This window comes from Aspergillus piperis (genome assembly GCF_003184755.1).
Source record: "Aspergillus piperis CBS 112811 unplaced genomic scaffold BO85scaffold_3, whole genome shotgun sequence".
Classification (NCBI taxonomy): domain Eukaryota; kingdom Fungi; phylum Ascomycota; class Eurotiomycetes; order Eurotiales; family Aspergillaceae; genus Aspergillus; species Aspergillus piperis.
The window spans coordinates 634,332-650,878 of NW_020291593.1; the positions used below are offsets into that span (position 1 = coordinate 634,332).

The following is a 16,547-nucleotide window of genomic DNA, read 5'->3' on the forward strand; positions in this document are numbered from 1 at the left end:
CGAAAATGACGGCGGCCAATGACTGGGTCGGGAAGTAGTGCAATGAATGGCGTGGATTTGGCCACCACGCTAATACAGTATACTCCATATGCCCTTGCTTAGGCGAAGCCGAAGAGGCAACAGGGAATAGATTCCATGGCTTACAAAGTTCTGCAGGGCGCTTGAACCCAAAAGCTGATGGCGTAAACCATCAGACTCGGGCTGCCCACTTCTTAGTGTATCTCCCAGGGGTGGATATACAGGAAAGGCAACGAGACAAAGGACCAAAGAAAACAAAAAAGGAATTGATGATGAGAGTGAGAAAAAAAATTGTGATTTGACTCTGGGCAGGCCAAATCCAAATCAAGGAAACCGGCGTTGACACGCTGGACAATACAATACAGGCCAAGGCATGACGTTGGTTAGTGCACAAAATCGGGGCGCATAACGAGGGCGTATCCAGTGTTGGGTGCATAATGTCGGCTCTCAATCAAGCCGGAGGTTCGAGGTCGGTCTCGAACGCTAAACAACATTCGATTAGGAACTCTGTCTGTCAGAAAGGCGCTGCATAAGCATCCAGCTCCACTACATGCCGGAATTGATGGTACAGTACAGGACTGACAGACTGCATGCTGACCAGTAGTAAGACTTCCGGGAATAAATTCGGCGAAGTGAAAGGTCTCAGCGGTCTTAGTCTCGACGTTGGGCCAAGTCACCAGGAGGTATACCTACCTGGGTAATTGCACGTAGCGGCTATAACACTAGTAAGTGTACTCAGAAATATGTCGGAGAACTGTCGGAGTGGTAGGGAGCGAGTAGGAAGCCCCGAAACTCAGACACTGCAGGCGAGTAGGGAAAAGAGATCCAGGTTCTACTGGGGGGGAAGTGGACACGGAGAGTGGTGGACGGTGAAGTTGCTGCTCACTGACCGGGTACAAAAGTCCAGTTCCTGATCGGGAAGCTAATACTCGGATCTAATTGGGGCTTGTACGGCTCCATACCCTAAAGCCGGCTCTAGTCGATAATATGCCTTGTTATGAGTATGGATCTCAAGTCCAACTGAAACTCGTATACGTTCACCCCACAACCAGGGGCTAGTATTCCTTTTTTGAGTGGAAGCGAAAAAAAAATAAATCTTCCGGACTCGGAGGGGGGGATAAGAAATTAACAAAAAGAAAAAGCGAAGAGGGTCTCACATGATAGGTACCTTTTTTTCGTCACTTTCCTTGCACGCGATTTAAACCTGAAAATTGAAGTCCACTTATGCTGGGACTTACAGAATACTCTCGTTTTACATATTTTCAGTATTCATCATGTACTCCGCAAAGTATATTGGATGATTTGGATCAGGTACACCCAGATAGGGTGGGTGTCAAGGCGGCAACAATGTATTAAAGTTATTAACAGCGGAGTTCACCGTTTCCCCTTTTAGGTGGTAAAGACGGTCAGACCGTCGGAGCAAAGCTAGTGCTATTCTACCAATAGATATCCTTATATTAAGTACATACAAGGTAGTAACATTACTAAGATGATAGATATCTGAAGCGCATGAGTAAGCTATTAGCATGACTCCTTCATATGCCAAATCTAAATCCGACGGATCACTCCAACGGAGAGTAGGATAGCTTCTAATGCAAGATGACGAATTGTTCAACACCCACAACTGAACTGAACCAGACAAAATTTGAGAAAGGAGAGTTCTTTGGTAGGAAGCTAATTGCTATTTCAAGCTTGCTCCGAAGTTGCTACTACGTACGTACTAGCGGCAGCGAGATTTTCACCAACGGCATTGCATCAATGCTGCATTGAACACGAGAGTTCAGCCCTTGCGTTCCTCCGCGGTGGCCACTTGACGTGTACATACGCTTGTGGCTATCCGAATAGATCGCTATGTACGCATAAACCTCGCTACATATACTCCGTGGTTAGGGTTTGTTGATGGGAAGATCGGTGAAATTGAGTTCCATAAATCGATCCTGTATGGAGGGAGCCCTCAAATTGCCATTGGGTAGCCAATGTTTACCGTGAACCCAGCATGTACCCCGAACTCTATCATTGGCCACTCAACTTCTACATCGGGCTGGATGGTTTCCGACCGCTGCGGCGATTAGTTATCGGATCAAAACCTTCCTGGCATAAATAGCTGATACCTTCGGGAGAGTCTATGCGAGCTAAAAATCAATAACCATGCAAGGATAGCAGGGGGCTTGAGAAACGGATTCGGCGATTCGGATAATTGAGGCCATAGGAAGATGAGAATGGGGTCGTTAGTACTGCATGCTAGCTGTTATATGGATTAGCTGCATATCACAATTTTCCTACCATCACCGCTTGCGAAAACGGGGGGGGGGAAAGAAAAAAGAAAAGAAAAGAAAAAAATCTTTCTTTCTTTTTCCCTGTTTGCTTTTACTTTCTGTCGGAGGGCCGATCCTTCGTCATCCAGGTTTGACAGGCGCGACCCGGATCAATAGGGGAAAAGCAAGGAAAATCGGGGCGATGGGGTCAGGAACGGGCGGGTAAGGACGGAGGTCGATCCTTACTCGGTCCGGGAAGTATCAATCAAGTCGATCGATCGCGCTCAAGGGAGCGAAAAGGCAGGAAAAATTAAAGCTTCCATAGCTTCCGGAGAATAAAGTGCGGCATGTTTCATAGGACCGTCAAAATACTGCTGGTCGCTTGATCATGCCGCGAGTCATCGAAACTACCATTTCTTTGGATTTCAAACATCCCGTATGACAGGTTGTATCAGGCACAATGCTTCGTGATCTCTTCAAAATTGTTGGAATACGAGATTTCCCATTTTACCGAGGACTAAAGGAATACAACGGGTACCTACGGAGCACGGTAAGTGACATGAAGGGCGTTTTCATGATGGGGAGAGAGAAAAAGGAAAAAACAGAGGAAAAGCATTTTGTGTCGTGCGTCGATGTCTTGGTTGACAGTTCACTACTGCAGGCTAGAGAAAAAAGTAAGCATAGAGAGGTTGGCCCCGGCCTGGCGTCTAGGCTTTGGGTTCCAGCCTATGATCTAAAAATCGCGTCGATGACAGGATCTGCGCCGAGGGGAGAAGGAAAGGCCAAGTCGTGTGGATTTTCCTCTAGACAAGTCGGGGATAGGGGCTGAATAGCACTGGGAATTAAGATGTGGTCGAGAGCGACAACGGGGGGGCCCATCTAGCACCGATGGGGTTTGGGGGGGGTTCTCCCGCCCAACAGGCATCCAAGGCATTTTATCTAATCACTGCTTTGTACATAGATAGTTAGTCAGTTCCGGAGGGCCTAATTAGTTAGGTAGTTACCTAGTTAGTAGTTACAAAGCAGTAAAGGAACGCTCAAGTCAAGTTCTGCCAGGCTGCCAGGCGGGTCACGGCAGCCGGAAGCCTTCCGCAGTACTAAAGGCTTTACTATACTGTAATTGGGAGTGGCCAACCGCCAAAGCCATCCCATCTCCACTTCCGCTACTAACGAATGCGATTATCCAAGCTTGAGGCCGTGTGTAGTCAACTTAACAGCACACTTAATGGTGGGTATGCAGCCAACTTTCAGCCACTAAATCCTTCGCAAAGATGCAAGGAATTTCTGCCGATTAATTGTCCATCTACTGGTACAGTGGTCGTCCACTGGTGTCCTAAACAGTGAGCGCCGCTCTCTCCTTCTGGTTCTAGTTCCTGGGCGCCTCCCTACCATGGACGTATGCTCTTCCGTACCCACTCACACACATACACACATACACCCACCTCTCGACAAAGCAGGTACCAAAGGTCTGCTGCCCGAGATTCCGGGTGTAAACAATCAACTCTCAATTGCTATCCCGCTTGTGGCGACCATCCTACCCGTCCTACCTTAGGTCCTCAGCCACTACTACGTTGAGTGCTTCTACACACATAAGGGTAGAAACAACGTTACACTTCGCTTGCAACTAGCTTGATGACTGGAAGCCTTTAGCCTCCGGATCATGGTCGGATTTATTGACCGATTAGACCAAATGTTTTGCCACCATGTTTCTGTTCTCGTGAGACTGGACACAAGTTACTCAATAGTCAGTTGACTGCGGTATGTCCCTATGTACCCAATGTCATACTCCTGGTAGGTAAGCATCAGTTCCCCTAAAACTGGTCTTTAAAACTGTGGATATGGGGGAGCGATATCCCTGATTCGATGGCAATTCTCGTCGGAATTGCCATCTAGTGGAGTGACATGGCCGATATGTCAAGTTCAGCCGTTCCCTTGCTGTTCGTTGTAGATTCGCAAAAGCGCCCTGTTATGATGACGTCTATATCCTTTTCGGATTTGGCAGGATCAACACGAAGGGGGTTTGCAAGGCAAACTCTATCTGGCAATCTCGGTTATATCCAGGTTTCGCATCCCACTGCGGGGAAAGCTGGGTTGGAAGCTTTATGAGGGATAAGATTCAATACTCCAGAGTTTAGCGGTCAGTGGCCACCTTCGGTGTCATTCGGGATTTGAATCACGTCTGCCACTTTGTGTACGGCATTAAAATGGGCTTCCAGACCGCTCACTAGTAGTTGAAGCGCCTTTTCAGTGGACTGGCTTGCTTTGAGGCAGGTAGATACTACTGGATCCTAGTACACAACTTTCCTATTTTTGATTCGGTCCGCTCGTGGCCTTTTTTGCCCACGTCTGACGGATGGAACAATGGCTTGAGAACAATGGTCGGGAAGGTACACTATCCCATTAGCGAGCTTGGCCCAGCGGGCTCAGTTCAGTCTTCGGACGGATGGGATGGTTAGCATCGAAAACAGTGGGGGCGAACTACGAACTGGGATTGATTTTTCGTGTACCTGCTGAACTTGAGGAGCGCCTCTCATCAGCCCGATGGGCTATGTAGGCTCGAACCGAACTCGTGTTGGCCGGTCGTGGTCCCATGAGCAGAAAAAAGTCATCGTTACGTTACATGCGAGGGCAAGGAGAATTGATAGCCTATAACGCTTGCGCGAGGCAAGAAAAGCAATGATGCGAAGGGGACCGGGGAAAAAGCAAACATGCATTTGAGCAGGAATTGGGTGGAACGGGCCGAATCATCTTGCTCGAAGAAAAGCTCGCTTTCCTTAACCATTCATGGATGCGCTGGTGCAGAGCCCAAGGTGGATCTCCAGCCGAGCGCCCTGGGGACTCTGCAACGTAGCTAATCGCCATCGGCAAGTACTTAGTTCCAGGTGGAGTCCGGTATGGATTAATCAAGAAGTATTATTCCAAAATAAGATGGAAAATACGTAGTCCCAATTTAGTAATCGAAACGCTTAAACCCATGCGTAAGAAAAAAATAAAAATAAGAAAAAAAGGAATGAAAATAAAAAATTAAAACAATACAATGGGAAAACTGAGACATAGTATTAGAAATAGCATACTTATTATATCATTGCATGCGAGGACAATCGGACTAGCACTGCCCTTGATCATGAGGCCCTATCGATTAGTATTAGGTATTTACAATGGTTAAGAAACTAAAAAAAAAATGCACATCCCTGGAGAGCTGGTAGTCTAGGCTTCGTAAGGCAAAAAACAAAAGGTTGCAAGTCAACCTCAGTAAGACTTGCTGAACATAAAACCTAACAATCTACAGTGATTCCCTGTCGCCCCAAGAGCATATCGTTGCATCCCACTCTGGATACCTACCTTCGCGGTTGTAAATGGAATTCCGGGTGTAGGTAGTTATGGCGGCACTCCTCTCCTGCCAGCAGGTGGACAATACTCTACATATCCCCCCCTCATATTGTCGAAGTGGCTTTGATTTTTCGCTGCTCTTCGAAGAGTTAATCCTGGGGGTATTACCTTTGGGCGTTGTTCTGTTGTTAATACCCTTTCAAGTCGGTCATCTACTGGGAAGACCGCGCAAAGTCGTAGCTTCTTGGCTGGCATGGGCAAAGACAGTACGTACCCAATTTCTTCTTCCGGACTGCCTGCACTCTTGCCAAAACGAGCGTATCCGTCGACCTGCTCGAATAGGCAGGCGCGACTCTGTCGGACTTGGTCGAACCCGTGACTTCTCAATGACCCCGCGATCCTGTCGCTAACCATTGTATTTCATATGTCTCTCACAGGTCTCATGGCTCGCATTAAGCGTCATAAATCTGGCCCTGACGGTTCTATGGGCCCTTCCATCTGCGAGACGAACGGACGCCTCAGTTGCTGCGAACGCTGTATTGACCGTGGGAATTCTGCTACTCTGTCTTTTCTCGTATGCAGAACACAATCTGTCAGTCAGGCCGTCTTTTCTTCTCAACGTTTACCTTGGCGCGACTCTACTTTTCGACATAGCGAAAACGCGAACGCTCTGGCTGCGGCATCCTGAGGGGATCAATCAAGTTATTGCGATCATTACTTCCGTGGGTGCTGGGCTCAAAGTTCTCCTCCTCATCCTGGAAGCCACGGAAAAGCGATACATCCTCAGACATCCGTATCAAAACTACCCGCCCGAAGCTCTCGCGGGCATCTACAACAGGTCTTTCTTCTGGTGGCTGAACTCTCTATTCCGCCGCGGGTTTTCCAAAGTCCTGGGTGTTGACGATTTGTTTGCCCTCGATAAACAGTTGGAATCCAAGAGGCTGCACCGTATCTTGAAGGGTGTGGTTGACAAGGGTAAGATTCTCTATGTATCGGAGGTTCCAGGGTCAATGGCGTTGACAATTGGCAGACAAGGAAAATGGTGGAAGTTCGCTGTTGTCCGCCTGCTTGAAGGCGTTCAAATGGCCAATCTTGGCCGTGATTCCGCCACGGATCATGCTAGCTGCCCTCAACATTTGCCAACCCCTGTTGCTAGAAAGGTCTCTATCATTCTCCGAGCAGCCCAAAAGCACAAGCACGGACAACATTGGATATGGTCTGATTGGTGCCTATATACTCGTTTATGTTGGGCTAGGAGTAAGTAAATTAGGCCTTTTTCTGCTCTTCTTCAGTCTCTCACACAGCGTGATATTAGGTTACTATGGGCCAGTATCAGCATCTAACATACCGATCCATCACAATGGTCAGAGGCGGGGTGGTTTCTATGATCTACGAAAAAGCGTGTACCTTGAGTACTAAAGACGCGGATCCGGCTTCTTCTGTCACATTGATGAGCGCAGACATTGAGAGAATCGTGCAAGGTTGGCAGACCATGCATGATATCTGGGGTAATGCCCTCGAAATTGGTCTGGCCATCTACCTCCTCGAAAGGCAATTGGGCTTATCTTGCGTCGTCCCTGTTGGTGTCGCTATTGGTAAGGCTGCCCTTCTTGACTCCTTGGAAGTCATAGAAGCTTACGTTTCCTTCTTTCTCTTTAGTGGCGTTGGTCGGTTCGCTTATAGCAATGTCTTTCGTTATGTCAAGACAAGCTAGGTGGCTCGAGGCTATTGAGAGGCGCATCTCATCAACATCATCTATGCTTGGTTCTATGAAAGGTATCAAGATGCTTGGTCTTCAATCAGCGCTTCTTAAAAGTGTTCATGGTCTACGTCTGGACGAGTTGAGCATCTCCAGGAAATTTCGGAAGCTTCTGGTCTGGAATATGGCCCTTGGTAAGCTTATAGACTGCAATATGGATGAATCTGTCTGACCATACGCTTTTAGCTTGGCTGACGCGCATATTTGCGCCTATTTTTGCCTTCGGGGCTTTCGTCGGAATTTCTCACGATCGAGGAAATGATGCTGCTTTGACGACCTCAGTTGTCTACACATCGTTGTCTCTGTTTTCGCTCTTGTCAGACCCTCTGTTGTCTCTCGTCATGGCTCTAATGAATTTTGCTGGGTCAGTTGGGTCGTTCAAGAGAATTGAGGAATTTCTCGAACAAAAGGAGCACATCGATCCCAGAAACAAGTCGACCGGGCTTTCATCCTATGCGCTGGACGGTAAATCCCAATTGGCTCTAATCAAGGACACAGAGGTTAGCACGACTGAGTCAAGATCAACTTCTTTCCCATCGTCGAAGGAAAGTTTGCCTTCATCAGTTCGAGATGTTGTCACTATCCAAAACGGTGCTTTTGGATGGGATACGACTAAGGAGCCATTGCTGAAGAACTTGACCATGTCGATTCCCCAAGGTGGCTTGACTCTACTGATCGGTCCCTCTGGTTGTGGGAAGTCTACACTATTGAAAGCCTTCCTTGGAGAAGTGCCTTGCCTCCAAGGGAACATCCAACTTTCCCTTGATAGCCTTAGCTTCTGCGAGCAGACTCCTTGGCACATGAACGGAACCATCCGTGATTGCATTGTCGCCATGTCTGCCTTTGATAGCCAGTGGTATAAGTCAGTTATATACGCCTGTGCTTTGGCAGAGGATTTTGAACAGTTACCACGGGGTGATCAGACGGTGATTGGGAGCAAGGGTGTTGCTCTTAGTGGTGGTCAAAGTCAACGCATTGTAGGTGCCCAGGCTGCATCCATACCTGCAGATCGACTTGTACTAATATCAGTAGGCACTAGCCAGAGCGGTCTATTCTCGCAAAAGTGTTATTATTCTAGATGATGTGTTCAGCAGCTTGGATGCCACCACCGAAGATCATATCTTCCACCACCTGATTGGGAATCATGGTCTCTTGCGTTCGATAGATTCGACCATAATATTCGCATCTTCTTCAGGTAAGTCACGGCTCTTCCAACGTCCTGCATTTTTTTAGGTTATGCTAATCAAGTAAATAGTGAAACGCGCTCCTTATGCGGACCACATTGTTGTACTTGACAAGAACGGACACGTGGTCGAGCAAGGAAGCTTCAAGGCCCTTGATGCAACTGGTGGCTATGTTTCCAGTTTTGCTCTTGGTCTTCCCGATTGGGGCTACAAAGCAGATTTGTTCCCCGCATCAGGTGTTCAGGTGGAAACGATAGAAAAGCCGAAGATTGCAAGTACTGAGACTGAGCCCGGTGCCGATACAGAAACACAAGGGAAAGGCGGTGACTTGTCGATCTACCTATACTACGTTAAAGCTATTGGTTGGATTCCTACCATTGTCTTCATTGTGGCTATTGCGAGCTTTGTCTTCTGCATATCTTTTCCAAGTACGAGCCATGAAATTACCTCCAATGATAAAGTTATCAACTAACTTTGACGCAGGCATATGGGTGAACTGGTGGGCCAGTTCGAATGAGGCGGAACCTGGCAAGCACACAGGATACTATCTCGGGATATATGCTATGCTCGGTGTTATCGGCATGCTCTGCCTCATGGTTGGTTGTTGGTGAGTGACCCAATCTACAGCCCTGAGCAAAGTTCTAGCTAACTCTTATCTAGGCAAATGGTGATTACTATGGTGCCACGATCTGGAGAGGTCTTCCACCGGAAGCTCTTGACTACAGTCCTCGGGTATGTCCCACATGGCAGATGAGGAATACGCACTAACTCATCAATAGTGCGCCAATGTTGTTCTTCTCCAAGACCGATAGCGGTGCTATTCTCAACAGATTCAGTCAGGATTTGCAGCTCATCGACATGGAACTTCCTATTGCTGCTATCAACACATTTGCAAGTAGGTTTAAGGCTGGAAGATGAGCTTCTTAGCATTATCGCTTACTGTTGGCTCTTATTAGCTCTCGCTCTCTGCATAGCTCAAATGATCTTGATAGCCGTTGCTTCGAAATACGCCGCTATCTCATTCCCACTGGTGATTCTCATCGTCTACCTCATACAGAAGATGTATCTCCGGACATCTCGACAACTACGGCTCCTAGATCTGGAAGAGAAAGCGCCACTCTTCTCGCATTTTACCGATTGTCTTAGTGGTCTGGTTACCCTGAGAGCCTTTGGTTGGCAACAGGCCTTGCAAGAGAAGAATGACATGCTGCTGGATCGTTCCCAAAGACCTTTCTACCTTCTATACGCCATCCAACGCTGGCTTACACTCAGCCTAGATATGGTGGTTGCAGGCATTGCAGTTTTGCTAATTGTGCTCGTTGTGGTGCTTAGGGGCTCAATTAGCGCAGGGTACGTTGGAGTGGCATTGCTAAACGTCATCCAGTTCAGCCAAAGCATCAAACTGCTGATAACCTTCTGGACGAATCTTGAAACACACATTGGCTCGATCCATCGTGTCAGAACATTCACAGAAGATGTACCGTCTGAGGATCTACCTACGGAAAACCGTGAGATACCACCAGAATGGCCGTCGAACGGAGAGATCGAGTTCAAATCTGTGTCTGCAGAGTATAGGTAGGGATTGCTGGATATCCCATTCACTACATCACCTCGGAGCTGACTCTACTCGGATATAGGGCCTCTGAGCCAGTCCTTCAAGAAGTATCACTGACCATACATGGTGGTGAGAAGGTGGGTATTTGCGGCAGGACTGGAAGGTAAGAAATCTGACCGACGTATTGTACCACTTAGCCACTAATACCATTCGATTAGTGGTAAAACATCACTCATTATGAGCATGTTCCGCATGGTGGATATCACCACCGGCCATATTCTGATTGATGGACTCGACATAAGCCAATTACCACGGCAGGGAATCCGCTCGCGGATCAATGGGGTTTCTCAGAGCCCCCTTCTCATGAAGGGTAGTGTGAGAGCAAATGCCGATCCGACGGGATGCTTCTCCGATGAAGCCATTACGCATGCTCTCAAGAGCGTGGGCCTGTATTCCAAGGTCCAGGAGAAAGGCGGCCTTGACGTCGACATCGATGATCTCTTCCTATCTCATGGCCAGCAACAGCTATTCTGTCTCGCACGAGCCATTCTCCGGCCAGGAAATATCCTTGTCCTTGATGAAGCCACAAGCAGGTACGCACGTTCCCTTCCAACCCAGGACCACGAGCATAGTACTGACCAGGATTTGATGCATAGTGTGGACACCAAAACCGACGAAATAATGCAACGGATCATCCGCGAAAAGTTTAGCTCCCACACCATTCTCACCGTTGCGCACAAGCTTGACACGATTCTCGACTACGACAAGGTTGTCGTTCTAGACGCGGGTCGTATAGTGGAGTGCGGAAACCCGCATACCCTGCTCTGTTCAGACAAGTCACACTTTAGCAGGCTTTATGCAAGTTTGGCGATGGATGAACAGGAGGAGTCGCCCCAGGCTTAGTGTGACTGGCTAGCTGATTTGACGGCGTGGGGCGGCCAGCAGGGAGGTACATATGAACCATGATGGGTCACATTTCATGACGGTACATACATAGTAATTAAAATCTAGGGGATTATTTAATGAAACTTTTAAGCTCGATCTATCCGAGCGGGTAATATAATTGAGTTTCTCCTTCCTGCGAACATGTGCGAAAACGAGATTTGATCTGAAGAAGGGCCACTTCTTCACCCAAATTCCCCGATTTCTTGGAAAAGGGCGGGGGCGAGCGGATGGACCCGATCCCTTAGCGTGTTGTGTCCCACCCACACTAGGCATGCATGACTCTGGATGCCTCGACGGCAAGGAACAGGGAAGAAATCAAGGAAACTCGACCCAAACTAATCCTCTCCGGTATAATCACCCGGCATATAATATTTCTTCCATGACAAACTAGATCCGGACTTACGTGGACCTTGATCCTCCACATGTCGACTTTTTACATGATTCCACCAAAAATAAATATGTAATAGTACCTACCAGTTCTTGGGAAGCTTTGTTTCAAGAGAGAGAGGATCAACACTCCCGATGTTCTAGAATTAGAAAATTCGGTACTTGCTTGAGGCTAGATAGTAGAACCCACAACGGGATAGAAGAATTATTTCTCTAGGCTTAGAATAGAATCTATTTATTACCCTTCTGCTCTTGCCTTTTTATTTTTACCTTACTAGCCCGCTTTCTCAGACGAGTCAGTACTTTACAGGACACATACATACATAGTTACATACCTTTCAGCAAGCCAGTCAGCAGCCCCCAGATCGATCGATCGAGCGAGCAGGAAGTAATGATGCGGGAGAGAAGAGGGGGAGAGGAAAACAAGGAAATTGTTCCGGATCGGAGATTTATCCTTTATTAGATATAGTTAGAATGAATGATTGGTGAGGTGATAATAATAATGATGATAATAATAATAATAAGAGGAGTGCTTAAGAGAACCATGATGATCACGATGTAACCGAATCAATTCGACTAGACTAGACTAGACTAGTGTAACAAGGCAACTACGTACCTAGCTAACTAGTTATAACTAGATAGTAAAAGTAGTGACTCAACTAAGAGATTCCTTCAACTCCCGTGTGTATTGCGTAGTAAGATGATTGGATGGATGGATGGACGGAAAAATGAAAAAGGAAAATAGTTAAACAATGAGTTTAAAATAAGGAAAATTTCAAGCGATATCAGCCTTAAGCTAAAAGTAGCAAATCTACGCGAGAAGCATCGTATCATCATGATCCTGGCCACCGCCAACAGGATCACCGTCATCGAGAATTCCAAATTCCCAATCGCCACGCTCGATACGGCTGACGCGATCCAGCTCGGTCTGGAACTCGCGACGCAGATGGTCCAGCGTTACGATGACGCGACGTTGAGGGATTGTGATGGTGGCGGATGTGATGGAGGATTTGCTGTCGCGACGGCTGGAGGGACGGATGGCGGTTGGGCTGGCGCTGAGGCGACGGTGTTGGTTGGAGTGGGATGAGGAGCTGTAGGGGGTGGTGGGAGAGGCCGGGCCGCCAGTGGTACTGGTGGTGGCTTCGGCGTCTTCCATGAAGACGTTTCCGTCGTCGTCGGCGGGGGCGAGGCTGCTGCGACGGCGGTCGGTGAGGGGGTTGAAGGTGGAGGAAGAGGGTCCGTCTCTGTCCACGAGGATGTAGGATTCGCTCTTGTCGACGCAGGCGAGGAGGTTGATGAGGGAGAGGAGCTCGTGGCGGATTTCCTTACTCTCCGGGTCGTCTTCCTCGATGGGTCGGTTGTCCTCGGTGGTGTCTCGCGCCCGGGTGAGGACCAGATGGGTTGAGTGGTCTCGGGCGTGGCGGAGACGCTGGACGTTGCGGTAGGCGATCTCTGCTGCGCCGCGGTAGTCGCCCCGTGCGATGCGGTATGCTTGTAGGATTCGCTGGTAGTCGGGGGTGCTGTCGGCCCATTTGCTCTCTGCGTCAAGGTAGGAGCTGAAGGAGGTCTGTTTGCGGGCAAGTGAGGCCAGGATGTCGTCTACGTGGGAGGCGATGTTAGGGATGAGCGTTGTCGGGAAGTGGAGGATCTTCTGTAGTCCTGCGGTGCCGGGTCCTGAGGCGGCCAGGATGCCGGTGATGAGAGAGCTCAGGGCGGACTTCTGCAGTGCGCGATCCCTGTATCTGGCCAGCGCCGAGTATGCCTGGTCGAATTGGCAGTTCTGTAGAGAAGCATAGAACAGACGTGAGAGGAGATCGGCCCGTAGGCTGGCGAATTCGGGGTCTTGCTCGCTTCCGTGCTCACTGGAAAGGGCCTGTAGCGCGAGGCTGGCGAAGTCGGCGACGTGGGAGAACGAGCGCGCATGTTCGAATATCGTCAAGATGTGTTGGAAGTACTTGGGAAGACCGTTGTGGAAGCAGTCCACGGAGACGATGTCGAGGAGGGTCGAGGACATCTCGTGCAGGTTACCCAGGGGTTTTCCGCATGCTGTGTAAGGTCAGACAGGGGATCACAACGGGTATGTGAGACGAGGACTTACAAAGAAGATAGGCAGCTTTGCGGAAATACAAAGCCGCAGTATCGTATTCGGACATGGCAACATACAGCCTACCCTTGACATAGGTCGCCCAGGATGTGCTTGCTTGGAAGCGGAGGAAGTCCCATGCAAGGTCGATATTGTTCTTAGCGATGAGGTCGCATTGTATGTAGACAAGAGCATTGGGGTAGGCGACTTCGCCTTGACGAGTCACCCAGGAGAGAATATCCCGAATACCAAGAGTCATCGTGTAGCTCTGGGGCAGGCCGACGGCTTGACGTGGCTTGATATCGCTGGCGAACAGATCCTCAAGGATAGTCGCTATCCTCTCACCACCCTTATGTGCTGGCGCTTCCTTGACAGAGAACGAGGTGACGGACATGTCATCAGTGGCCTTCGCCGGTCTGTCGGAGCACTTGCGGGAATTCGAGCTCAACCAAGACATCATCTCGTATTCCCTCAGGAGGGTTATGATAGTGACAAACAAGTCTGCAGCATCGAACGTCGAGTCTTCCTCCTGCTGAACTTCACCATCGATGAAAAGGATCATGTACAAGAGGTCTGTCAGAGTCTTTCGCGTAAAGGAGATCGTCTCCTGGACACCGTTGACGATGACCTTGACACCGAAATGAGTGTTGACGAGATCAGAGTCCTTGCCAGGGAAGCCCAGCGGAATCGTGTCCACAAGGGTGTAGAAGACTTCGTTTGGCAAGCTGAAGATGTTCAGACGCTCATTAACGGCACCAACCAGACCATCGTATGTCTTGTTGGAGATTTGCTCTCCGAAATCACATCGCTCGCGGAACGCCTCCATTCTATCCTGCACAGAGATGGAGGGTTCAGTGAACAGCTCTGCTTCAAGGGCGCCCTGGCATGCTACTTCGAGTTCGGGAGCGAAGCTCCTCCGGAAGCTGGAGGCAACGTTCAGAAGGTGAGAGGCATCCTCAAAGAGGCTGCCGATCTCTGAATCCAGGTTCCGGTGCCTCCAGCGATCAACGATTTTGGGTGCTTCCGCGCGAAGCTCTGGGCCGGAGTTATGTAGAATAAGCTCGGTTGCGCTGCATTCACGAATCACGGCACAGCTGTCGGAAAGGACCATCCACGGTGTCTCATAGTAGGTATCATATGCAAGAGAGACTGGCTCAAACCTTCTCTTGTTGACATCATCCGCAATCTGCCAGAATTGGCGCCACTTCGAGTCTGTATCGGTTCGGTACCGTGTGAAGTCCATCCCATCATCGGCGTACTTGCGAAGAGAGACAGTGGCAGCAACGGTAGAGCAGAGCCTTTCTGCAAGAGGGGCGCTTCTCTTCAGCGTGCTGGGCGACGACAGAGGTCTGAGTGCCTCCTGGTAGATAGAGAGGGCAGTCTCAAGGACCTCCGTCGAGTATTTGTTGGGCTGCAGGAGGAATTCGAGCCACTTCTCCGTCGGATCCACCACGTCAGACAAGGCCATAACGGGGGGATATGCCTGACCGCGGGTGTCCATAACTGTAGACGCCCAGTTGGACTTCCAATCCGTCACCAGGGTTTCGAAGTTGAAATGCAGCGTAAACAGCTGGCACAGGCTGCTGTTTCTCCACAGAACCCACAGCTCCATGCGCTTTCCTTCCTCAGCAGGCTTGATCTGGAAGTCGGCAATACTCCAGAACATGCTCCCGGTCGAGTCGGGATCCAGAGGCTTCAGTGCAGCACCCGGGTACAGATCCTCGATAACAAGCGGCGACGTCAGGCCTCCCTTGACAGCCCAGAACTTGAAGAGCCCGTCTTCGAACGGCGAATATGTGACAACATAATAACGGTACGCACCGTCAAGCGCACGCTCCATGTTAAAGACCCTGATGAAGGAAGTTTCGGATGGATTCAGTGAGTACAAAGATTCCTCCGACGGTTGCACATCACGGTCCAGTAGGTCCTTCGTAGCGGCCAACTTGTTGGTAGCAAGGTTCCAGATCTTGAGCGTGTGATTCAAGCAGACAGCGAATACATAGGTCTGATCAGTTGTAGTGGCGATAGCGTTTGGCGCGCTCAATTCGAGGGTGCGTCCTTGGTATTTGATTGACGGCTGCGCATGCCATTTGACCAGCCCGCGAATCGACGAGCCCCAAGTTCTCTCGTCGAAAGTCAGGGGAGACCAGTGTGAGCCTGGGACACATCAAGATAGATCAGTATCGCAGATATATGACAAGGGGTGATTTTGAACAAGGATAGTGGGTTTACCATCGTCACCAGACTTCCTGGTCAAGCGCAAAAGTGCGCCATTGTCGAGGGACACGAACAGCTCCAGCGGGCTGCTCGCATGTAGACGGTGTGGATAAGAAAATGTGAGAGGTGCGGGATTGAAAGTCTTGCACCAGTCGGAGATGTTGTTGTCAATTGATGCAGTCCTGCGGAAGAACTCGGGGCGTAGTGTCAAGGTGTGGAGGGTCTTGGAGGTGGTGATCACGAACACGCTCAACGCTTCGTGCTCCTCCAAATCGGCAAAATCAACACCTGAAGGGACAATTCCTTCCTCAAATTCCAAGCGCAGTGTTACATTGTATTCGTGGTGCTCGATACCAGCCTTGGTCAGATCCACGCACTGGATCTCCAAGATCTTGCTGTTATCGACAACCCTCCACAGATAGGTTCGGGGGTAGACATTGCGTTTGCGGAAATAGATCGAACCCTGACTCGCTAGGTATCGTTTGGAAAACTCGTCTTCGTCCTTCGCGACCGGCTCGTCACGGTTGGGGCTCGAGATGACCGAGAATCGCGCGCGGCTTTGCGTACTTTCTTGGGTCGAGATCGGGATGTTGACGACGGTGTTCGGCGAGTACGGCCGGAGGTCGACTCGGGTATCTTTGTAGATTTTAGCCATGACTTGACTAAGGAACAGACCACACTTCACGATCTGGAGTTAATGGTCAGTTCAAGTCTCCATGGCCGATGGAGGTAATTGGAGGGAGGAGTCGCTGCACGGCGGAGTTGAAGGGCAGAAGCTGAAGCTCTTTCGGCGCTCCAGAAAAAACAGGTCTTG

At 49.4% G+C, this 16,547-nt stretch overlaps 3 protein-coding genes across 3 annotated transcripts; 1 reads left to right on the forward strand and 2 right to left on the reverse strand.

Moving 5' to 3' along the window:
- Positions 1–146: 146 nt before the first annotated feature.
- BO85DRAFT_183029 (uncharacterized protein) lies at positions 147–607 on the reverse strand. The gene has a single exon (XM_025654362.1). The coding sequence runs from the start codon at positions 452–454 to the stop codon at positions 191–193; it is 264 nt and encodes an 87-aa protein (XP_025518894.1). The 5' UTR covers positions 455–607; the 3' UTR covers positions 147–190.
- A 4,865-nt stretch (positions 608–5,472) lies between these two features.
- abcB (putative ABC multidrug transporter) lies at positions 5,473–11,164 on the forward strand. Its single transcript, XM_025659432.1, has 15 exons — positions 5,473–5,869; positions 6,041–6,578; positions 6,634–6,860; positions 6,919–7,198; positions 7,263–7,496; positions 7,549–8,339; positions 8,395–8,557; positions 8,618–8,974; positions 9,030–9,153; positions 9,207–9,278; positions 9,326–9,441; positions 9,503–10,121; positions 10,184–10,264; positions 10,320–10,694; positions 10,758–11,164. The coding sequence occupies exons 1-15, from the start codon at positions 5,654–5,656 to the stop codon at positions 11,002–11,004; spliced, it is 4,440 nt and encodes a 1,479-aa protein (XP_025518895.1). The 5' UTR covers positions 5,473–5,653; the 3' UTR covers positions 11,005–11,164.
- A 1,080-nt stretch (positions 11,165–12,244) lies between these two features.
- BO85DRAFT_435302 (nucleoporin Nup120/160) lies at positions 12,245–16,388 on the reverse strand (the record flags this gene model as incomplete). Its single annotated transcript, XM_025658514.1, has 3 exons — positions 12,245–13,479; positions 13,532–15,673; positions 15,749–16,388. The coding sequence occupies 3 exons, from the start codon at positions 16,386–16,388 to the stop codon at positions 12,245–12,247; spliced, it is 4,017 nt and encodes a 1,338-aa protein (XP_025518896.1).
- Between the last annotated feature and the right edge of the window lie 159 nt (positions 16,389–16,547).

Excerpts from the sequence above, each read along its gene's own strand:
- BO85DRAFT_183029 (XM_025654362.1), bottom strand. The coding sequence starts at position 454 with ATGCACCCAACACTGGATACGCCCTCGTTATGCGCCCCGATTTTGTGC.
- abcB (XM_025659432.1), top strand. The coding sequence starts at position 5,654 with ATGGCGGCACTCCTCTCCTGCCAGCAGGTGGACAATACTCTACATATC. Across the intron at positions 5,870-6,040 it reads GGCTGGCATGGGCAAAGACA|GTCTCATGGCTCGCATTAAG; the intron begins GTACGTACCCAA and ends TGTCTCTCACAG. Across the intron at positions 7,497-7,548 it reads GGTCTGGAATATGGCCCTTG|CTTGGCTGACGCGCATATTT; the intron begins GTAAGCTTATAG and ends ATACGCTTTTAG.